Below are 24,515 nucleotides of genomic sequence, written 5' to 3' on the forward strand. Positions count from 1 at the left end.
CTGAAGTGCAATTTGTAATGCAGGCAAAGAGGTTTGGTTCTGATCTTGTGATGAGATACATACAGGCAGATCTGTGTGGAGCCAGTGTTCTTCCTGCAGGTATCTCACTGCAGGGTCAGGCCTGGTATTGGAGAAAAAAATGTATTTTTTAATATGATGTGTCCCTTTGATCTAGCAACTCCTGTTCACTGATGTAACAAAACTGTGTGACAAGCGTCAGTTGGCAGCTTCTCAGGGGCGACAAGACATTGCCTAATTTCCATCTCAACAGGGGTGCATCTGATTGGTAGCAAATGCAGAGTCCCATAATATTTCCTTCTGCTCCGCTCTTCTTTGGAAGACGAACAGAAATGTTTTATTGTTTGAGTTTCCTACCATTCGAAATCTGCAGCTGATCAAGTGTATTCTTACTAAATAGTTGTGGGGTGAGTTGCACTTGGGACTTCGATACAGGGACAGCGCAAGTCAGTGTCTGTCATAAAAGAACTGTCATCAGTATACGTGCTGCTTGATCATGCGTGATCACGTTGTTAGCTGCTTTAGTAGTGACGTTTTCTGGAGAAGACTTTTAGGACCATTCTGCTGTTTGCAGTGCTAAATGCAGATGGAGACTGACCTTGTGGTACCCTCAGATTTTCATATTATTACAGTGCTGTTCTGACAAACATTTGGACATAGAGGGGGGAAAAATCGCTCAGTAGCTGTGATGGAGTCCCCCAGGAACAGTGCTCTGGAACCACTTGGGACGCAGCCATTGAGGACTCTAGTGCTTTGGAGTCTGCCCTCTTGGTCTCCCCACACCAGTGCAGCCGCCTCCTGAATCTGGCCTTGGGGAGTTCAGCATCCCTGCTCCGCCTAAACTCCCCTTGTGGGTCCCTCTGGATGAGACCCTGGGGAGCTCTGCTATGCTCCCCGCCTGGCAGTCAGAAGCGATTCACAGCCAGCGTGGAAGTCAGAAGGGTTTATTAGTTCTCAGGGTCCCAGTGTAGAAAGACTGTGTTAGCAGATGAATTAGAAGTCACAGCAGCGACCAAATGGAGAGCCCATACTCTCAGGCCCTACACCCCTGCTCCTGCATGGGCGATAGGCCTCTTCCAGCCAGCCACCCTCCAGACCCGTCCCCTCGTCCCTCCCCACTCCTTTATCTCCTTCCCAGGCAAGGTGGCCGCCACTCCTGGTCTCCGCCCGCCACAACCTGTTGCAGCTGGTTGAGGAAGGGCAGAGGGTCCTGGCCAGCTCTGCCTACGTGTGGCTTGGGAAGGCACTTCTGCCCTCTAGTGACCTCTGCAATGATCACACACCCGGGTCCCCTCACCGAAATACAGGAGTAACATGGGGGAAACTGAGGCACACCCACAGCTCTTCGAGAAAACCCCAAGAATGTCTCCACTTCGCCACAGTGGTACAGTTTATCCCCAGTTAGTGAACTTCCTCGTTCTCTCTTGTCATTATCCTCCTCTGAAGGCTGCATAAAAATATTCCTGCAGGCAAAACCTGAGTTGTGGCCATAGAAGCCACTTATACCCCGCCTTGGTCTGGAGCCAGCAGTGTGCCTCCTTGATTGCCCAATGCTGAACAGAGCTGCCCGAAGGCTGCTCTAAACTCCACCTGCTGCCAAGAGCACTTGGGGACATTCTGGTCCCTGGAGATCATCAACGTGTAAGGATGCCCGAGCTGTGCCCCTTTCCCACAGCTGCTGCAACACATGCTGCTTTAGGAGCTGCTGTGGTGACTCCATGTTACCCAAGGATTCCCTGAGGTGGGGAGCGGGGAATCCTCAAGTTATTCATCTTCAGAGCAGCTTTGCTTTTCTGGAGTGGTGCAAAGATCTTTCTCAGCCAAGGATCTTTCTCCCGGGCTCCATCTGTCCTTTTGCCTCCTCATTGCAGGTATCAATATGCCCTCTGTTTCCATTAGGCACACAGTAAACACATACAGATCCTCCCAGCTGTAGAGAAAACACAGTTATTTAAGGATTCACTTTCTGTGCGTACAATATTACATATTGTGGTTGTTACGGGGAAATCCGTTTTTAACCCATTACTGCGGATCTTGGGTACGCTGGTGTGACTTCCGAGTAACTCTGTTGACTTTGGCAATGCTCTAGATGGACAGTGGTGTACCGGTGATCAGAACTTGGCTGAGGAGCAGGACACACAGGGCTAGTCCAGAGCAGTGCTTTTCTAAAGTTGGGCCCAAGACGATGACAGAGGAAATATTATGTAGAAAGTTGTTGCTCTGGGGATATTTGATTATTCATTACTCCGTCACAGGGAGGGGGAGCTTCTGGCTATTTACACAACCCCCCTCAACCCTTTTGACCCTCTGAATGGCGGTATTCATGTGAAGCATTCTAAAATTCAGCAGAATGTACTCGCAACCCCACGCTTGTAGCTTCAAGTCCCTAGAATCTAGAGAAGTGGCTGTGGAAATGTGGTGTTAACGAAGGCTGCCAGTGGAATCCTTCCTGCCCCAACTGGTATGTCTTCACTGCAATCAGAGGTGTGACGGTGTCACGTGAATACATGCCTGGACCAGCCATCTGGAACTGGGTACGATTTTTCAGATGAATATGTTATTCACCAAAAAATAGTTTTGATTGACTTGAAACAATTCACAAATTTGACATGAATTAGCTACAAATACAGTCGTTTCAGCCAAAATAGTTTTTCAGGATTGGGGTGCTGGGGTTTGGAGGGAGGAGGAGGAGGCCTCCCTTATAACTGTCAGGGATCTCACCTGGGATGTGGTAGACCTGGATTCAATTCCCCCCTCTGCCTGATGTGGAGAAAGGATTTGAATAGGGGTTCCCCACCACCCAGGAGAGTGCCTTAACCCCTGGACTCTGAGATATTTTGGATTGAGTCTCAATCTCTCCTATTGAAGCTGTTCCACTCCTTATAAATAATTAGACATTGGAGCAGAGACTTAAACTTGGTTTTCCTACATCTTAGGTGAATACCCTCACCTCTAGACTCTAGAATAATCCTCACTCTTTCTGTGGTCCAATGACGATCCATAGTGGCCCTTCATAATCATTGGTAATGACGGTGAACTTCTTTCTCCTGAGCCTGAGTTTAGGTCTGAGTTTCTAGAAATATGCCTTATTTATGATGCTAAGGCTGGGTTTGGTTTGCTTGGCTGCACCAAAAATACAAACCCATTCTAAAACCGGCTGGAGCTGCATTGTGGGAGAGGTTGTGGGGGCTGGAACAGTTCTTATAACTGGTTGCGGCCACTAGTGCTTTGTCTATCAAAATCAGTTTGAGTTTGTTGGAAATGTCTGCCATGGTAGACGAGGCACAACAATAACCAGCCCTGGCCTTGATTCAGAAGCAGAAGGAATGCGGTTTACAGAGTGGATTAGAATTTACAGCTGCTTCTATATAAACCATATTAAATATTGGTGCTTTGCAAGACAACGTTTGTTCCCCAGGCCAATGAAATGAGCTCCTCCTCCTGTGAATGCACGAGCTCATGGCGTTTGACAAACATGGCCTCAATTTATTCACTGCTATGAATAAACATTGTGCTATTAATAGAAGTCCAGCAAAAGTGAGTGCCTGCTGCATATTTCTGAACCTTTCAATCAAGAAACGGATTCCTTTGTTTGCCAGCTTCAGCATCAGGAATGCAAATCTCCCCCTTCTCTTAGCCCCTTTGGATCTGAGGCAGTCAGCTGGTAGGGGAAGAAAACAATAGCTTTGGTTCATTTCATTACTCTCCCCATCTAGATCTGGAGTTTTCCTTGTCCTTTCTTCCCCCACAGAATGCTGTTCCAAACCATGTCTCCGCAGAGATGCCTCCCAGTTTAACAAATGTTTAACAAATGCTTCGAAGGTGGACAGCTCCACGGGCCTGATCCAAAGGCAAAACTGGAGTTCTTGCATTGACTTCAATAAGACCTTAGCATTTAGCATGATAAAAAATTCCCTGTATCGGTTAGAAAAAAAAAAAAAAATCCTGCCTGGATACAGATTCCTCGTGGCAAGATGAAGACTTTGACAGGGAACCTGTCTGGGTGCAGGGGTAATAAGAAGAACTGGGGGAAGAGAGCTCCCCCCCTGCCTTCCTAGATCCCCCGTCTGCTCTGGCTAGTGAGGTGAGCACTCCCCAGGCAGGAGAAGCTGAAGTGGGAACAGCAGGAGAAACCAGTTGTTGTTTCTGCGGCTCCTAACATTTCCTGACAGTGTGTGAAACAGCAGCCGATGGGGGAAGAAGCGGTGTCCTGGCTGTGACACCCTATACACCTCCTCCTCTTCAGAGGAAGGTCTGTCCTACCCGCTATCTACCCTTCTCCTCCACTGGAGAGGAGAACAGAGAGAATTCCTGCTGCCTCCCTTTCATCTCCTGGGATACCATCCCCTCCCGCCCCACCTCAATGCACACCCCAGCTCTGTAGATTGTGCATCAAATCTCTGTCTTGACATGTCTGTAAATTGTCAAGCGCAGGGAATTGCACAATGTTCCATGGAAGGATCATCCTGAGCCCCCATCTTTACCTGTTTTGGGAATCTCTACAGATTCTCCACCTGCTAGAAACGTGGATGGGGAAGCACCAGTAATATGCTTGCTACACCCGCACACGCTTTTGCTTGGATGGCTACGGCCCCGCCTGGAGACTTGAACTCCCTTCAGATACATGTATCGCCTTGTCCCCATTCTTTTCCTCTTGCTGCAGCACAAGATGATGCAACGCTGCGTCATCCCATAAAACCCCGACCTCTGATGACCACTGCCAAACCTGGCTATTTCCCCAGCCTCTCCTAGTCTACTTGAACCGCTGTATGGGAGTGACAATCTGTCACCTCTAAAATGAAGTGTGATGACGACCTGTCGGCTAACTCTACGGATAGATAACTAAATAAGATCACAGGCTGAGGTTAATTCAGACACTTTCTTATGATTGAATCTATTTCCTAACAATCGTCAAGATAGAGAGAAACATATGGTCTCCCCTCTGATATATTTTGGTGTCCAAAGTAAGGTTGTCCTATAAGTAACTGCTCAGTCATACAGTTACCTGTATAAGAAATGCCAGTATAAAGCAAGACTCCCATATCAATAGACTCCCAACAATAGATGCAAGGGACAGAGCTTGCCTCTGTGCCGCTTCCACTTTGCCGTATGCATGCGTTTGACTAACTGTGGTTAGCTATTCTCTGTAACCACGGTAATGACTTGGTTTATGTGGACCAGGTTTTGACCTGGTTACAGGAATCAGCAGTGCCAGTCCACACAACCAAGAATTGCGTTTGACTGCCTCTCCTGACCCAGTCGTATTTGCACGTAGGTACAAGTGGCAAGTGGAATTTCTGACCTGCTGAAAAATTAATTTTGTGGAAACTGAATTTTCTGTCAAAAAATCATTTTGAGAGAAAATTCCCAACCAGCCTTAGTAGATCGGCTCTCCCAGGAGAAAATTATGATTTATGTTTACAGTGAAAACAGCAAGCTCTGCACTGTACTATACAGAACTGTTGTGCCTGCCTCTTAGAGCTTACAGATGTGTAGAAGACAAGGTGTGCTGAGAAATCCGGAGAGGGAGTTAACAAAGGTGACTTTCTTTATTTGTGATGAAGAGCTGCTTGTGAACATTGAGGGAAGAGTGGGGTTTTAGGAAGGATTAAATGAGGAGGGAATATGGGTTGGCAAACTGGGTAGGATGGTCTTTCCATAGATGGAGGGTTTAGGAGGGGTTATTGGGAGAAGGAAAGGAATGGGGCACTGAGGATGGTGTTGCTGGGAGAGTGGAGAAGGTGGAATGTTGGAGGAGACAAGGTATGGGAGAGACTGATCCTTGGAAGGGAGATTGGGGGCTGGTCTACATTGCCAGCGAATTTCGGCAGCAGTCGACCGGAGATACGCAAGCTATGTAGAGTACCTTGCGTATCTCAAGTCGACTCACTAACTTCTACTTACCGTGGGGTCCCCACTACGCCGAGCCAATGGGAAATGCCCTCTGGTCAACGCAGCGTTATGCTTTTTGTGGGGATGGATTAACAGCATGGACTTCCAGATCGATTGAGCAGGTCTCCACTGCCGCTCGATCGATCCCACAGAATGGATCCTGCCCAGCTGACAATGCTGCTGGCAGTGTAGGCATACCCTGGGAAGTTGTACAAGGGACCAGATATTGACACTGCTACTCTGTGTTTGTACAGTGCCTAGCACAATGGGGCCCTGTTCTTTAGGCACTTCTGGAATAAATATAATCATAATCGTCGCCTTATGCCCAGCTCACAAAGCAGTTACAGCCATGAGGTACGCAGTTAGAACAAGATTGTGCCTCAACTGTTTCATAGAGAATTCTTTTTTTTTTTTTTTTTTTAAATGTTCATGCTATAACTCTGGCATGAAATTCAGCCTTAATGTAAGCCAGTAAGAAATACCCACTTTTACACCAGTGCTCAGTTTGGGTCCTTTATCTTACATGCTGTATCATGGTTCCCTTAACGTAGTTATGTCAGCTTAGTCCTGTGCTCACAGACCAGACCAAACCAAACTGTTTTATAATGGAGTACCCCCAACACATCTGTATTTGTAGAACAAATGGACCAAAGAACAGTCTTGGCAGCAATATTCTTGCAGGAAGAGATCTCTGTTTTTAACTTTTTATACGTTCTTAAATGTGATCCTAGCTTTCAAGATTCCACCTTCCCTTAGAAACAGTCCTCAGCGGCTCTCTCTTATGGTGTCTTTGTCTATTGTTAGAGTATTATAGCTATAAATAAAATCAGAGTAACCAGACATAAAAGTGACTGGAATTTTAGGGCCCTGATTTTGCTCCCAATGAAATCAATAATAATAATATAAAATTCACTCCAATGGGAACAAGATCAAGACACACAAAGAAGAGTAGTCTCTGTATACAACAGAGAGAGCCAGCGCTGCAATGAACCTTGTTTATCTCAAAACCTTGGAAGGCAAATGGAGGGTGCCTAGCCTGTGAGGCTGATTTTTCTCTCATTTCCAGTGATATACATCAAGACTAACTCCAGTGAAATCATGGAGTTACACCTGTGTATGAGAGAGCCAGGACCAGCATCTCATAGATGTTCCTGCAGTATGTGGGAGAAAGCTAGACTGAGTCTGTGTGGCAAGCTGTGTATTATTTATTATTTGTACCATACCCAAAGATGTACAAGGCACCTAACATAACACAGGGAAGACAGGTCTCTGCTTCAGAGAGTTCACAAAAAATCCTAAATGTTCTTTACTTGATAGGGGAGCCATAAGCAAACCAGATCAAATGAAAGTCCAGAAACATTAGACCCCTAAAACATATCCCTTCCAGATGACATATAGAACCTATTTTCTTTATCTATGCACAGTAGATTTCAAACATAAAGGAAATAAAGGTAATCGTTTTCATGTTAAAATGTTTTACTCTGCCTTAAAGATATATATATATATATATATATATATATATATATTTTTAGTAATATTTATTTAATGGCATTTGTCTTTGTTACGCAATTCAGAGAGCACATAACACAGTGCAAAAGAAATCAGAAGAATGTATAAAATTCCACTGACAATTTTGTAGGGTGGGATCAAGGTAAGAGAAGGCAGCAAGTTATGATCATAAAGACTTGTCCATGCCATGGTGTTGCCAATTACATTTAAAATGACACTGTCAACTTAGAATCAAAGGAATTACAAAAATCTAAACATAAATAAAGTAGCATCAGGTCCTACATTTGCTCCTAAACACCCCTGCCATTTTTTAAAATGGTTTTACAGTCACATTTTCCTATGTTTTCAGAGATGCTGAGCATCCAAAACTCCAGGTGAAGTTTTGTGGCTCTGCATTTCTGAAAATCAGGCCTGTGGCATCTCACGCTGAGCACTCAGAATCAGCGGCCACCTTTCAAAGTAGGTGTGAAACTCATTAATGATAGAGCAGCAAACAGTGAAGCTGACTATACATGGTGTGCCATCAAATGTACAAAATAAACTATTTTTAATTTTTGTGTGTGCAAGTTGGCAATGTCCTATTAAACGTTTGCAGATGTTCTCTTCCATTCAGGCTTAAACGCCAACAGCAATACGGTGTAGCAACAGATCATAGAAATGTAACTTGATTAAAATTCTGGGATCTAAACATTTCCAGCCTGGAAGATTGTTTAGAATCCAAACTGGGGTCCAGATCTAAATTTTGCATCTGGCTAAACTATATCATGACAGCTGAAAGTTCCTGAAACTGGAGGAAGAGATTCAAAATGTTATGGCTTGGTCCCATCTCCAATCATGAGTAATTTACCAAAACATTACAGCAGTGGCCTGTTAAATTTATCTTGGAACAATGCTATCAATTCCTTACATTTTTACACTGAACTACATTGAAAGATAAAAAAATTTGTTCTTAAACTGAGGGTTATCAAATAATGGAGTAATGAACTGACCAGTGTGTCTCACTGAAAATGTTTTGAAATTGCATCTTGGCAAAAAATGCTGTTTCGTGAAGCCAAAATGTTTTGTGGGGGGGTCACATCCGTTTCCATTCAACTTTTCTCAGGAGGTTTGAAAAGAGAGCAGAGAGACTCTCTTTGGCCGGGTGATTAAGGCACTGCTGGGAGTGGACTAGTTTAAGTCCTTACTTTGTCTGATTGAGAGTGATTTGGGAGGAAAAACTCTGCTCTGAGTCAGGCAGATCAGCGACTGGAACCTGGGTGTTGGACACGCATGTTTTTGTGAAAACATCTGAAGCGTGAAAACAAATTCTGAAACCTTAGTTGCACGTTCCCACCAGTCGGAATTGTTGGTCTTTCTAGCCAGCCCAGCCTCCAGGCAGATTAATGGGTTCAGTTGGGTTGTGTAGAACTGCCTGATTGGTCAGTCCACCCATAGGTGCTGGAACTAGGAGTGTGGGGAGTGATATTGCGTGAAGTGGTTTCCATTATATGTAGGGTTTATGGTTTGGTTCAGTGGCTCTCTTTCAGCACTCCTGAGTCCACCTGATTGGCTGAAGGCAGGCCTGCTTTTAAACTCAGCAGCACCTCCTCACGGGTTGCTCAATGCTTCAGCCTGCAGCTGTGATCCCTCTTGCTCCTACCCTGCTCCTGGTTCCTGAATCCAGCTCTGACACTTGGCTCTGGTTCCTGCTGGCCCCCTCAGCTTGGTTTTATCCACTGAGCTGGACTGCTGGCAGCTGGCCCCGATGCTGTCAGTTCTCATTCCTGCCTTTGGTGAATGGAACCAGAACTGCTTCAGTATGTATCTGAGCCTGTGTGATGTCCCGGTCAACAGAGAAAAGCCAGAACCTGGGTCTAGTAAGCCGGAAAGGGAGTGCTTTATTTAAGAGTCAGGACAGAGACATTGTCAATCCCTGGCTCTTTCGACTTGTGTAATGACCCTGCCCTGCAAGCTGCTCCATGCAGGCACATATCTCCACCCGCAGACAGCAACTTGCCGGTGTAAAACAGGTCCTCTAGTGTGACAGCTAACTGATCTTCTCCTTTAGCTCAATTAGTAGGGGGCAGGACTTTGGGAGCTAGAGGCTTTATTTTCTTATCCCGCTATCATGGTGAATATCTGAGAGGTCACGGTGTGCAGCGCAGTAACAAATAAGTGTTCCTAAGTGGCCAAAGTTTGATTACAAACTCAAGGTGATTCAGAAAATGGGGTTTTGGGGACTCATTCACTCCCACAGCTGGATTGCTTTTCTGCTGGATTCTGCAAATTCTATGCTTGTTACTCTTTATATTTTCAAATTTAAACATCAATAATCAACGGTATTGATACACTGACGAGATATATCTAAAGAAGGGAAAAACCAGCTCTGATTTGGCTAATAAGGTACTTGGAACATCTTGGGGAGTTTAAATGAGTCTCTCTCACACCACCAGCAGCTAAACATTTAAGTAGATCAGATTAACTATTTATTTATTGCTTCCTGGCATATGCCCATGCAGTACTTTCAGTTAGCCCGCAGCCGTTACGTCAAACATTGTTATTGAAATTCAAGGGTGAAAATAACTCCCAGGACTTCTGTGACACTTACTCATCTCCTAATCCTGCAGGGAAAGAACAGGGTCTAGAAATATTAGAATAGACGATGACAATTTCTGGCCTTGGAATTTATGACTATCTACAGATTTGTTAACATTTGACTTCATGGATTTTCTTTCTTTCTTTTTCTTTTTCTTTCTTTTTAAATGGGGCACTGAAAAGTAATTTATAATTATGTTCATAATAGATAGTCCCCCCTCCCCCTCCCAGCCCACTTCTAGCACTGAGATCTGGTTTAGCAGGTTATAATACAGATGCCAGAAGAGTCTGAACTTAGATCACTTCATATATTTCATTAAAATAATAATAATAAACATTAACAAATCTTTTTCCATTGGCAAAGTACAGACATTACAGTACATTGATGTGGTGCTGTCCTGTTAACTGGGCTGAGTTCTTTGTTGCTTTTGGAATGTACATTTTTGCATTAGTGCTTGAGCCCTGAACCTTGGACACTGACCTGTACAGCACTATTGGTCTACTTAGTGTTTCCACTGACTGTGATGGGTATTATAGCAGGCCCATTCAGCCCCTGTTTAGTAGAAGACGTAGGCACATGCCTAACTTTGAGTTTGGGGATAATGCCATTGAAGTCAATGGAGCTATGGAGGACCTGGTCCATAATCTTGAAGGGAACATCTGTTTAAGACCTCTCTCTTTAAAATTGTTACGTGTTGGTGGCCATTTAGCAGCTTCATGGTTTCACTATGCTGCACACCATGGCCATGGGGAGCTTCCTGGTAACAGTTGGGAGTGGAAGCCAGAGCCGACTCCTGCAGCCATACCACTGGAGCTAAAGATGAGTCGTCGTTAGAAGTATGGACACTTATTTGAGCATTTTTAATTCTATGCCATAGGGGGCAGAGAGATATGGAGAGAGAATCTAAACCATCGTTTCCTAACATTTTCAGGTTGGCAAGTTTATTTGAAATAAAATTTTTTTTTTGAAACTCTACTTTTACTACAAAACTAAAGAAAACATATCAATGATAACAAGAAGCACATATCATTTATTTGTGTGTGTATGTGTGTTTTGAGAGGTTAACGCAGACACACTGATGTGCCTCTGTCCTTCTAGTTCTCTGCCTGTGCCACAGAATAGTTTAGTTTCCTGAAGGGAGCAATCATTTGATCTAATTCCGGTTGTTGGGCTTGGTGTAGAGATGGCCGGGTAGTGCTTATTAGCCTGTGATATAAAGCAAGTCAGACTTGATGATCCGGTGGTTCCTTTCCAGCCCTAAAATTGATGATGCTATGACACTGATACTTGATCTTGCAGGGCAAGGGTGTGTGTGGAGTGGAGTGAGATTTCTTTTGAAATTTTCAAAACCTCACAATCCCCCACCTTACCTTTCATCCCTCCCACTCCCCCTACCTCCCACCTACAGATCAGGACCCACTGGTTGAGGAACCCTGGTCTAAACAGTTTGTAACCAATATTTTGATTTTCCTCTCTCTCTTGTTCTAATTATGCAGGACGTCATGGAAAGGTGCCAGCTGCTAAGGACATCTTCCGTGTTCTCCAAATGCCACCATCGAGTTGACCCGGAGCCGTTCATTGGTCTCTGTGAAGAAGACATGTGCACGTGTGCTCAGGACATGCACTGTCACTGTCCAACTTTCCTGGAGTACGCCAGGAGCTGCGCTCAGGAAGGAGTGATTGTGGATGGATGGCCTAATGACAGCTCGTGTAGTAAGTCTATATCATTATGATTCCAGACTATTATTGCTTGATCCACACATTGCAGTTGAGAGGGTCTGTCAGAAAAAGCTTTCACTCCTGTCCTGATTTCTCAAGTATAATTATTTTGTTTGCTCATTTTTTACTAGCTTGAAGCTACTCTACTGGAGTTTCTATCCATGATGTTGGCTCCATTATCAGTAAAGTGCTGCCAGCAATTAGCTTTGAGATTGGGTGGCTTGATTTCCAGCTCTGCCAATAAGCTTCCAGAATAAGATGTGACTCAAGACAGGATCACCCTATTTTGGCCAGCGAAGTACACTTCCATTAGGGACAGGTGACTGTGTTCATACCCAATACTCAGCACATCAAAGAAGTAGCTAAAAGTCTGTGTGTGCAGAAAGTGGGAGGAAGAATCTGCCCTTTTCCAGAAAATCTGTTTGAGCCGCCAATCAGGGGGAGATGGAGTAATAAATGAGGCAGCCTTACTTCCTTGGGGCATGAGTCTCTGTTGCCCTTCAGCTTCTGCAGGTTTAACACTAGTACAAAGTGTGTGTAAGATGCTGCCGCTCTGATCTGGTGGTGTGTTACATCCTCATCACACTCTCCTGGCACGGATAGAAATAACTACACGAGGCCTGAAGCAGGGAAAATCGAGCTTCTAATTTGCCTGTGGGGAGGGCCAGAATTATTCTCCATCCTTCTAGGAAGGGAGCTTTATTTTCATTTGTGGCTTTAGTCAAACCCATGCACCAGCTGCATTTGTTTTCCCCTATAGCGAAAGGGAGCTCTCTTGTTTACTCTGTGGGGGAGGAGGCGAATGGCACGGTTTAGGCCAGTCCCACTCAGCATGGATACCCACTCTCCTGTCCTGCTGCCCAGCCGACACCTCTGTTGGGCGAAGACCCCCATCTCTGCTTTCTGACCCAGGTATTTCCAGGTTGCACAGCTCCCTGATTATACTGTGAATTCACCAGCAGTCAGGTTGCCTAAGGAGCCCTGCTTGCTTGCTCTTCAGAGACTAACAGCAGTGTAGCTGCCCATAGTTATAATCGACGTAAAGTTCTTTCTATGCAAGCACATTTCATTCTTAAGATAAAAGCACTACTGGGAAAACATATTAAAACCAAAAAAAGAACCTACACATAGACTAATAAACTTACCAGAGATCACCACAACTCCAACAAGGGCCGTGGCAGGTGATTAGTCCTTCAGACTCCACCAAGGGGTCTCTCCTTGGTCACAAGTTCAAAAGAACTTCAGATGAGAACTAGCACATGCATGAAAATTTTTAGTCAACCATTTATATGGGTTCAGGGGCTTTAATCTGGAGTTTCCAGGAGCAGGTAATTAGTAGACAATGGGTTGTTCTCAAGGCACAGCTCCAAAAGAACAGACTCCGAGGTGAGTCATTTGCATTCTCCTCATACCAAGTATTTCCAAGGAAATCCTCTTCACGTGTATTGTCCTAAAAGTCCTGTGAAGTTTCTAATCTTTCCCAGAAATTGCATTAGTCAGTCTCCTAGAATACAATTTTATATATATACAATTTTATAACAGATACAGAGTTGCATTTTTAATATAATGGATCCTGAAGGTATTAAACTTAATTCAGTACATTTTATCTTAATTCCTCAATGATTGTCCAGGATAGTGTCATATCTGTCAGAACAAGCTTAGATTTATTTTCTCTTTCTGATGAGGACCTTACGCTGTTTCCCAATTGCCTGCGCATGCACACACACACACACACACACACACACACACACACACACACACACGCGCACACTCTGTCTCTCACACGCTCACACACACGGTTCTACAAAAATGAAGTATAGTTACCGGCCTTAGTTGCTTGTGTTAATCCACTGGCCATGTGGCTAACACATGAGGGAAGGAGCAGGGGTCTGCTGGTGCGCACCGATGCTCCTGGAGGATGATTGTAGAACCAAACCCAAGGTCCTCATCTTTCCGTCCCCTTTTTATAGGGATAAGCTCTTATGCCACTCTATGGGCTTTGCTTTGTCATGCTGCATCTGCGTCCTGGTGTGATTATTAATTACCCATATTTTGCAAGCATGCCCATTTGTTATTTATTACAGTCCATTTTGTTTTTGTCCTTCGAGGTGGATTCCAGGGTTATCAGGGTGGGCAGACTCTGGGTCGTAAAAGTTGTTTTTGCTCCCTTAAACATTCCAGGCTGACGCCTTTCTTTGTTACTCCCTGGTCTGACAAACACACATCACTTATTTATTTATTTACACCTTCATTTTTTAACATTTACTTAAAACTTTTAACTGGGAGATGCAAGTGTCTTTCAAAAACAATAACTTTTTTATTTAAAACATTTACTACTATTACAAAACAGCATTATTTAACACTGCATTTTTTTGTTTTTCGAACATTTGCTGATATTACTTTAAACAGTGATCTTAAACATGCGTACTTCATCAATAGCAACAGTTTCACAAGTTGATCTTTGGTCTCAATAGTGAACAGATCCTCCTACATACCCAAAAGGCAAAAGCCCACAGAAACTGCTGAGGTGTTTTGTCACGTCCAAAAGAATAAGGGTATTTCACATAGAATCAATATAACAGAATCAAGTTTTGGGCCTCCACTGTGTCCTAATCCTAATATGAAGACATTGCTTTCTTTTGTGTTAGCTTTTACTGACGCATCTTGATCAGCAAAGAAATCTTGTCATTCCTCGCCTTGCGTGGTGTAGTGGTGTCAGTGCAAATCCGTCAACGTGGTTGTCACCAGATGGCTTTTTAATGCAAGCATTCTGGGGAAAATTGTCCCTGTCATGCTGTGTGTGTTCCATGAGTAAAGTCATTGGGAATCTGAATTAACAGGAAATTTGATGATAGTTGATAAGAGACCGAGGAGATGTGTGCGTGCATGAATACATGCACATTAAGGCTGGGTCAGGTCCAGGTTATATTATGGGATTTCCATGTCCACACCCGATTCACTTTTCCCTGGCAGTACAAGACATCAGTGTGACACAATGAATGAGCTGTGTAACTGTGAGTGTCCTTAGGAGGCAAACACTCTATTTGTGTATCGAAAGTAGTTAGATATCGTTGACGGGCTTTGCTCAATGATGGATCTCACACTGATTCCACTTAGAATTATTGTCACGTAATTTACTTTCTTTCAGTGGATCATACGTGATTTGTGAAAAACTTTTTTTTTCCAGCTTTAAGTATGTCTATAGAACAAAGTGACAAGGTGGGTGAGGTAATATCTTTACTGGACCAACTTTGGTTGGTGAATTAGATAAGCTTTCAAACTTTCACGGAGCTCTTGTTCTTGTATAGAACAGAGTGGGCAGATGCAATGGTCACATTAAGCAACAAAATTAACATCTATTAAATATTTTGTTCCCGAAAATGAAATAATTGATCGGAGAGGATTTGACCTCATCTCTGACCCTTGTCATTTGTTTCATGATCATTTAAGAGATTAACAGTTATTAAGGGATATGTATGTCTAATTTCATTGAATTGTTTCAGGGCCAAGATGTCCAGTTGGCATGGAGTATAAGGAGTGTGTATCTCCTTGTGCCAAAACCTGTCAGAGTCTGAATATCAATGAAGTGTGTCAAGGACAATGTGCTGATGGCTGCAGCTGCCCTGGTAATTTATTTACTGATTTATTTACACAGAGAAACGTTTGGCAGTGGTGTTACCTATTTTATGAGAAGAAGGAAACCAGTGTCTGTCTTCAAATGTTCCTAAAATCAGAAGCACTTCTCTTTGTTTGTGTAAATCCTAGAATAGAGCAGTTTCTATACTGCCTGTATGCTTGCTCTATGAAAGGACTTCTATTTAAGTTCAATGAAAAAAATAAAGGTCTTTGTGAACATCAGCACCAGTTAGTGCTGTAGGAACTCCTTCCAGGCCTGGGGTTGCATCATGTGATGCCTACAAATCTACAGGTTTCTTCTGAATTACTTCTCATTAGAGGAGTCCAACTGTCAGAGGAAGAAGGTGAGAAGATTATACTGAGAGGGTTTATTAAAGCAAAAAGGGAAAATATTTTACATTTCATCCAGGAGGAGCCTTAGGGATTTGAAACGATGGGCTGAATTCTTCTTACTGCCTTGTTCATGCAAGTTATCTCATTGAATTCAGTGGGGCTACTAGCATGACTAAGCTGAGCAGAACTTGGTCTACGTGCTTTTTCTCTCTTTCTCTAATATGCCCACCACTGCCATCTGAAGAAAGCTTTATCTCTGCCTGCAAAGACCATATTCTCCCTCCTCTTGCTTCTGTAAGTGGGAATAGTCTTGTGGTTCATGTTTAGAGGGTAGACTTCACTGATGTGTACGAAGATGTGTGTTTAACCCTCTGTAGTAATTTACTAGATACCACATGTAACTGAGTGAGCTTTAACATGCTGGGAATACGTCTTTGGTTTCACGACTTGGTAGTGCCAACAATGCTAGAGTTGTGGGGGGCCATCACTGTTTTGTTCTAAATTGCTCTTTCCAGCCACTTATAGCTTCATATTGTTCTGATTAGGTTGCAGTTGCTTGTATATACTGTTACTACGTGGCATGCCCTGGGAAGGTACCCATGGGAGGTGGCATGGTGGGGGAGCTTGAATGTCTCTAGGAGCCAGTTAATTAACAGGCAAAGTCCTATGTCCTGTCTTACAGAGGTCAGACTAGAATGATCACAACGCCCCTTCTTGTCTTAGAACAGCGGTTCCCAAACATTTTCCCTGCATGACCCCATTTTCAGAGGTGTTGTTCCCCACTACCCCAGAGAGCGTGGAAGTTGCCGTTTAAAAATGATGTCCTCCCTGCAGTGTGACCTCACACACACTGTACATGCAAGGTCACGCCGCAAGGAGGCTGCCATTTTGCTTTACAAAATGGTGCCCTCTGGACCGTGCATAGCCTCACACACATACAGTATGTGCAATGTCATGCTGCATGGAGAGTGCCGTTTGGTAGAGCAAAATAGCTTCCCCGCATGCGACGTGACCTTGCGCATATGGTGCGTGTGAGGTCACACTGTGTGGAGGAGGCCATTTTGTAAAATAGCATCCTCAGCACACTTGGGATGGCCGTGACCCCATCCGCTGATGAAGCGACCCCACCTTTTGGGAACTGCCGTCTTAGAATCTATAAACTCCTGCTGCTCATCTTCACCCCTCTCTTTCCTCCCCCTTGCCAAGGGTTGTGTCTGTAAAGCCTCAGTATAGGTCCTTGTTCATTTGTGTAAGGAGTGATGTCCCCATGTTACCCTTGGCCTGCAGCAGCAATGCTTCCGAACTTTTCATTTTGTTGTCTGCAGAGTGCTTTGTACAATTCCAAAGACAGCTGTGTAAGAAACTCAAAGGGTAATGTGCTGCAGCAGGTTACCGGAGCCAGAGGTTCCTGGGCCTGGTCTGCACTACAAAGTTAGGTTGATGTGAGGCAGCTTGCATTGACCTAACTCTGTAAGTGTCCACACTAAGATATCGTTCCTGCCAATGTAACTCACCCGCTACGTGGACTTAATAACTCCACCTCCACAAGAGGTGTAGCACTTGCGTTGATGTAGTTAGGTTGATGCAGTGTCAGTGTAGATCCACTGTTGCTGGCTTTCAGAAGCCTTCCCACAATGCCTCACGCTGACCGTTACATCGGTGTAAGCAGTGCAGGTGAGGACGCTCAGCACCAACACAGGGAGCATAGTGTGGACATGCAAGAGCATTTTACTTACTGTGGTGGCTGTATGTCGACATAACTTAGGTCGACAACATTTTGTAGTGCAGACATAGCCTTACACAGGTTGCAAGTGGAGAAACAGGAGTTGGAGGATTGAAAGAGCAGGGCGCTGGTGGCCTGCATATGCTTGATCACATTTGATTATAAACACTAAGCAGGACTGAGTCTGGTTAGTGCTTGGATGGGCTCCCTCCAAAGCCAAGGTGGGACTAGGCTATTCCTTTAGAGCAACAGACATTGCTGACTTTCCTCAGGCATGTTCTTCCCTCTGCTCCGCCCTCACACACTGGCCCATACCGCCATAGCAGTGTTAACAAGACAGCTAACTGAAACTGGAGCACAGTAGCAAAACCGCTTCAGAGCTGACTGATTTCACCTCCCCCCCATCCCCTCGAAATCCGGACAGGGTAGGGAAGAGCCAAGAGAGTGGAATTAATCCGCTGTGAAGTACTCCCGCTATCCTGCTTCACGGCTGGCTGTTTCCAGTAGCTGCTCTGGTCAGCTCAGGTCAGGAGAAGTGTGAGGAGAGAGAGCGGAGGAATGGAGCTGTCGGAGGAGGATGGGCATGCAAAGATGCTGTGGAGGGAGGGAATGGCAAAGGGAAGCGAGTAGGGTAAGTTCATGAGTGGCAGGGAGAGAAAAGGAAGAAATATTTCAAAATGTGTGTGTTCTGTTGTTTCAGTGCAGTGTCAGTGATGGAGAAGGAAGGGTCTGACAAAGCGAGCAGAGAATCTGCTTAAGTTGGAGTTTGAGGAGATTTTACCAGCACTTTCCCTCCCTGCTCCAATCCAGCCTCTGCTCCAAGAGAAAAAGGAGCCAGTACAACTTGGGCACCACATAGTTGTTTCAATGTTTAATGTTTAGTTGTTTTTGCCAGGAAAAGACAGACTTTCCATTTCCTCTTTGGAGAGCTCTGCTGCTTTTAAATGCATACGTTTCAGTTTACTTTCTCCCTGGGATGGACTTTTTGGAAGGAAGGCTAAATGTAGGGAAAGGGGTGTTGTCTAGTTGTGAGCACGGGGCTCTGAGAGCCAGAACACTTTGTTCCATTCCTGGCTGTTCCATTGGCTCATTGTGTGACCTTGGGCACATCATTTAATCTCTCTGTGCTTCAGTTTATCCACCTCTGATATGGGCGCAGTGCTCTTTGAAGGCATTGTTGGAGACTTAATCCTTTCATTCCTGACTTTCTGCGTGAGTGACGGGGGAATGAATTCGATTCTGCCTCTTGACTTTTGTTCCTCTCGCAGGCCTTTTGTGGCACGCAGCTTCCTTTTACCGCTCGCTGGCCAAGGCAGCTGCAGCTCCCATCTTGGCCAGCCAGCAAAGCTGCAGCTGCTGGACGTGTGCTGGCTGGACAGCCGCCACGCAGGCTCTCCCTCTTTTCCTGCTGTCCACCTGTTTGATCCTCCAGCTCCTACCTCACTCATCCCACCCCAGCTGTCACTACACCCTCTCCCCATCTATTGACTCCTAAACCCTCATTGAAACCCCTTGGTATATGTAATTCTGGTAAGGGTTTGTGACCCTGGCCCTAGGATATATCCCCCACTGGGGATAGTACATATGCGGCCATGGCCTGTTACATTTAGATTACAGTCTCCAGGCTAGCCCTGATCGTGAACATTCAGGTCTAGGTTTGGGCCTGGATTTCAGTCCTCTTTCTCATCTCCCACACCCCAACATTAGAGGTGGCTGGACATAGGGTTCTAGCTTGAGTCCCCCTCCAGTGATTGATTGTGCAAAGTGGCTTAAATGGGGTGTCCACAGCACTTCCAGAAATGCACGGTTCAGCACATTCATGGGCAGAAGCAGCATCTGAATGAAACTCATAATCAATTCCCCTGAGGTTCTTTGGAAAGTCCCAGCCCTTTTCAATTAGCTCTGTGAGTGTATCTGACCTTGGATGACAATGCAAAGAGTGGCTCTCATGTGTATTTTTGTTTTGTTTTCTGATCTGGCCTGAACGATCCAGTGGGGAAGCTACTTGATGGTGATAGCTGTGTTGACAGCTCGGAGTGCTCCTGCATACATTCTGGCATGCGCTATCCGCCTGGCTCCTCCATCTCCCGGGACTGCAACTCATGGTAAATACAATGATGCCGTGCAATCACTGTGATCTAGGCTGCTCTAGATAAGTACTGCTCTTCTGTTTTGTGTCCTCCTCCATGACCCTTTTTTCATCTTCTAATTGGCAAATGCCCCAGATTTGGAAGTGCCAACATCTTCCCAGGAACAAGCAAGACTAAAGCAACTCCATTTTCACAGCAAAATTTGATCTAGTAGATGGTGGAGTCATAGTCTTTCATGCAGTGGAAAAATATTTGTTTTCTGAATAACAGAAACTTGCAGACTCCCAGTCCCAGCTAGTTTTGGACAGCGGAGTTTTGTTTTGACTTACTACATTTATTTAACTTCCTTAAACCCAGTTTAAAATTTCCTTTGAGAAGGGCCAGTTCAGACAAATTCATGCCCCTCTTTGCAAAGCCATCATATTGCCCCTTGCCAGCTTTGTAGTCCTAGATTCAACGTGCAACCTTTTTCTTTCACGTCTACCGCAAATGCCATCCCGAAGGGGAGTTGTTACCCAGGCAGAGGAAAGGGAATATGTGAGAAAGTGTGGAAGTATAAGAGTTCAGGAAACAGTAGTCAGATGTTTCCAGTCAGACAACAGAAGAGGGAACCTGATACGTGGCCCAGTGCAATAAAGAAGGGGGCACTGTGTATCACCACAGTCAGCAAGAAGCAGCTCAGCCTCCACACCAGGTAGCGATGGCGCATGAGCAGTGACCATCACATTAGCTCCTCAGCCCTCCCTGGTGAGATGGAGCCCCATGTCCTTAGGGCCTTCTGCAGCTCCGGGTTTGACAGCAGCACCCAAATCACCCTGCACTTGGGAGACTAGTCCAGTTGAATAGATTTCATCCTTAGAAAATGCATCCTGCTATAAGCCTAAACATTCCCTTGCTGAATGTTGTACCGTTGAACCTAGCTCGTGTCACCCTACATAATTCAGCTTGCTCCAGAGGATGTACAAGGGGTGGGTGACCTGATGGAATGAGAATACTCTCCATGAGCTTTTAGAAACCATTGCTCTTCAAAAAGCTGTGGGGCTTGCAGGTGTTGTGCCGTATAGGCCCAAGTGTGACAGCAATAGCCACTGGTGCGCACTGACTACGCCTGATGTTACCACTGCCTCCAGGAGCTGATGCTGAATCCATACTCCCATCCTCAGACCTGGAAATAAATATTATTTCTCTCTCTCTGCCACTTGCACACCAGAAGGGTTGTTCATCATTAAGACTGTAAGTGGTAGAGTTTCAGTGGAAACCCCCTGAAAGAATTTTTTTTAAAAACCATTCGGTTTTAGAAGAACACAAATTACACCTAAAATAAAAAGGTGGCTTGGGAGCTGAGGAAAAAAAAAGAAAGAGTTCTGTACTTTCATAACCATGCTGATTCATAGATTTCAAGGCCAGAAGGGACCATTGTGATCATCCTTTCTCATCTCCTGTATAACACAGGCCGGAGAACTTCCTCAAAATGATTCCTAGAAAAAAAATATAGCAGTTCAATATGACAAGGGGTGAGCTGGAGGGAGTGTTTGCAGAAGATGCAGATGTTCAGAAGCAGTACCGGGGGTGTGTTTCAGGGATGTTGGGAGCATGATTGGTTTAATTTTTATGAAGGGGGAGCTCAGCTTTCAACTGTTCTGAACCATGCTGCAGTAGGAGGTGTGAAATCATGTTCCCTAACTTTTCAACCATATATTCCCTAGCATTTGTCGACGTGGCATCTGGATCTGCAGCAATGAGGAATGCCCAGGTATGCTGATCCTTGTGATTACAGCTCCCCAAAAGTAGGTAAACCTTGCCTAGATCAGTCCCACACATGGATGCGCACACAGGGAGGGGATTTGTCTTGGTCCTTGTTTCAAGCTCCAGCTGAAAGCCAGCACCAAGGTCATATTTCAGGAGTTCAGGAGTGCATGTGATAAATCAGACTGTGCAGAAATGTTTGTGTGTGGCAATGTAAATCCTGTTTAGGGAAAAAAAGCACAAGTTCCCTTTTTGTTGCTTTTCTTGCCCTGTTGTAGAAGAGCTGTAGTTAAAGTGGATTAGTTAAATCACATTAAACCCCCTGTATGGGCACTCTTATTCAGAATTAAATTGACCTTAATTCAGTTTACCTTAATACACTTTGAAAGTGAATCAAGCTAAACTGAATTAAGGCCACTTTATTTCTGAAAAATGATCTGTCTACACTGAAATTAGACACGGCACTGGGCTCAGGCCAATGGGCTGTTTAATTGTAGTGTAGACGGTCAGTAGTGTTTGCAGGCTTGTTCTGTTTAAGGAACTAGAGCCAGGGCTGGGGAGAGGCAAGTAGGCCCGTGTTCCACTCATGGCGACACACTGGGGTAGCAGGCCACCTGTGTTTTTTCCTTTCCCTCCGAAACTCCCCTAGAACAACCTGTTTGCAATGGGTAGCTGACATTTACACCCTGGGGGGGTGTGTGCAGTAAGGAGGAGATGATGGAGTGTCACTCCTCCTGCCATATGACTGCTCCAGGAAAGTCCCTGCCACGCTCTTCACTTCATCGGCCCACTCCCCTCTCCTGCAACGTACACCTGCTGCCCTGGGGGCCCTTCGTCAGTGCCAGCACTCCAGTCAGCAAAGAGAGAGGAAGCTGGCACTGGCTTGATGTTGTGCTGGCTCCTCCTGCCCCGAGCATGAGTGTCTATGGGCCTAGTCTCCCCTCCCTAGTGCTGAGATGTAAGACAGGAGGGGTCCTCTGACGGAGGGACCCCGCGGACATGGGAGATCAGAAAATGGGGAAAACACGTAGATCTCGGAGGCAAAGAGAGAGATCAAGAGAGAACCAAAGTAGAGGAATTACACCTACCTAGAAGTGGACATTGAGAAGCCTGTGATTTGACTCTCAGCTGGCTTGCCCCACCTTTGCTGAAAATAACCCTTGCTTCAAACGGAAATAGCAGTTGCTCCAAAGTTTCAGAGGAAAGCGCAATTTGAGGGGTGTAAAATCACTGACAACGGAAGGGAGACATTTATTATGGGAAATTCCATGCAGGCCTGTGTGACGCAAAGGCACGATCCAGCCCTGTTCTTGTCTAGTGCCCTAGGGAGTTCTCCACGGGCAGCACAACTGTGCAAAGTGACTATTTAAAAAAAAAAAAAAGAAAAAAGCCCCACGAGGTTCCATGTTGATTGTGTCCCATGACTCTGGATCAAATGCAAGCAGTTTACAAGTGAAAAATGCTTCCGCTTCTGACTGCAAATTCAACCTGGGATGTAAATCCCAAACTGTGATCTTTATGGCTCAGTTTTGTCACTGTCAGGAATAAATATTTACGTGGGCCCAAATCTGTTCTTGGTTTCAGCCCCTTTGTCTTCATGGGGATTACAGGGGTGAGTCGATACGTGTTGAGCATAGGCCTGCTGTTAGAATGTAGTTTACAATTCTGCTGATGCACAGGAAGGAATAGAATCCGGTTCTCTCTCTTTGAGCTGAGTTGGCTCTGCAGGGCAAACAGGAATCAAAACCAGCTTGCTTTGGTGCCTTCAGCGAGCAGATCTAATTTAGTAGTCAGCTGATGAAGGAGAGGCTGAGGGGTAGACAGGTGTAGCTAATGTATATGTGGTCACTTACTTGTATACAAATATATATTCAGAATGTACCTACTGTGGAGGAAGCCCTCGTCCTTCCCTCTTTATACGTGGCTTGTTGTTTTAGACCCAGCACCTGCAATCTGTTCTGTGCAGGCAGATCTCTGCGTGGCCCATAGAGAGAAATTCTGGCCCTAGTACATCATGTTTGCCGGGGCCCCGCTCCCTCCCATTTCACTTTCTTTATGCAGATGTTACCAATGTTTTGGGGGCCTCCCTGACCTTGGGGCCCTGGTATAAATGTCCACCTTCCCCTCCCCCCATCATCAGCCCCACACCCATTGACTTCATTGGAGCTCCATGCAGGTGTTGGGGCTTAACTACATGAAATAACTTGCTTAGATTGTAAGCTCTTTGGTGCGGGGAACGGGCCTTTCCTGTATGTTTGGACAGTGCTTAACATAATGAGGTCTCAATCCCTACTGTGACCTCTGAGCGCTGCCACCAGAGAAGAAATAATAACCCTCCACATGCACTCTGGGAGCAGATACGTTAAAAAGTCCTATATTTCAGTAGTTCCTTGTTACAGCAGAAAGGACTGCAAGCTGGAATTTGGATATATTTTGTAAGAGCTGTGGTTTTAGCTGTTACATTGTGGCTTTATTTCTGGCTTAATGGTAATTAAATAAACGGAATATAAGAGGAAAGACCACCAGAAGTTCTGTCTGCATATGAAACACTTAACTATATCGTAGTCTGATTGTCTTTCAGCTCTTTATCCCTTTTGTGATTCATAAGACGAAAGTATTTTTACCTAAATACTTTAAGTCCAAGGGAGCCCAACAAATGAACTGACCCTTTTTTTCTGTTCAGTATTAAATAAGGCTATTGTGACACAGACATTCAGACAATGGAGCGTGACAAGGCCACGTTGTAATGTTCTAGAGAGGCAAAGACAATGTTCCCAACCTGCCAAGACCCAAGTGCGTAACACAGAACCAAGCTGCGGCTTGACAAAACCCTGGCTGGGATTATTTAGCTGAGGTTAGTCCTACATTGAGCAGGGGGTTGGACTAGATACCTCCTGAGGTCCCTTCCCAACTCTATGATTCTAACCAGAGTTAGGCACCACTACAAAAGAAGATCAGAGCAGGGATGGGGGAACAAGAAGTGCTTCATTTTTAACTTGTAGAGGGCCCAGGTCTGCAACCTAGGCCTCGTCCACATGGAGGTATTACACCATCTTAACTAAAATTGGTTCTAAAAATTGATTTAGTTAAATTGCTGTAATCCCCCATTTGGACATCTAGAGGCGGTATGGCCTAGTAGATACATCACTGGACTGGAACTTGGGTGACCTGGGTTATTATCCCAGCTCTGCCCTGGCTTGTTGGGTGGTCTTGGGTCACTTGTACCTCACTTTCCCCATCTATAAAATGGGGATAATGATGTTTATCTCCTACA

The 24,515-nt window shown here is 45.0% G+C and overlaps 1 protein-coding gene across 8 annotated transcripts in view; it reads left to right on the forward strand.

Moving 5' to 3' along the window:
- Nucleotides 1-24,515, forward strand: part of VWF (von Willebrand factor) — a 226,512-nt gene that overhangs the window by 37,724 nt on the left and 164,273 nt on the right. For all 8 annotated transcript variants that reach the window (XM_067531091.1, XM_067531098.1, XM_067531099.1 and 5 more), the window contains 4 exons: nt 11,491-11,707; nt 15,217-15,339; nt 19,399-19,510; nt 21,202-21,248. In XM_067531091.1, coding sequence (XP_067387192.1) covers nt 11,491-11,707; nt 15,217-15,339; nt 19,399-19,510; nt 21,202-21,248 — 499 coding nt within the window. The remainder of the gene's footprint in view (nt 1-11,490; nt 11,708-15,216; nt 15,340-19,398; nt 19,511-21,201; nt 21,249-24,515) is intronic.

This window comes from Emydura macquarii, unplaced genomic scaffold (assembly GCF_026122565.2).
Source record: "Emydura macquarii macquarii isolate MOO-44397 ecotype Brisbane River unplaced genomic scaffold, CSIRO-AGI_Emac_v2 contig_3122, whole genome shotgun sequence".
NCBI lineage: Eukaryota > Metazoa > Chordata > Testudines > Chelidae > Emydura > Emydura macquarii.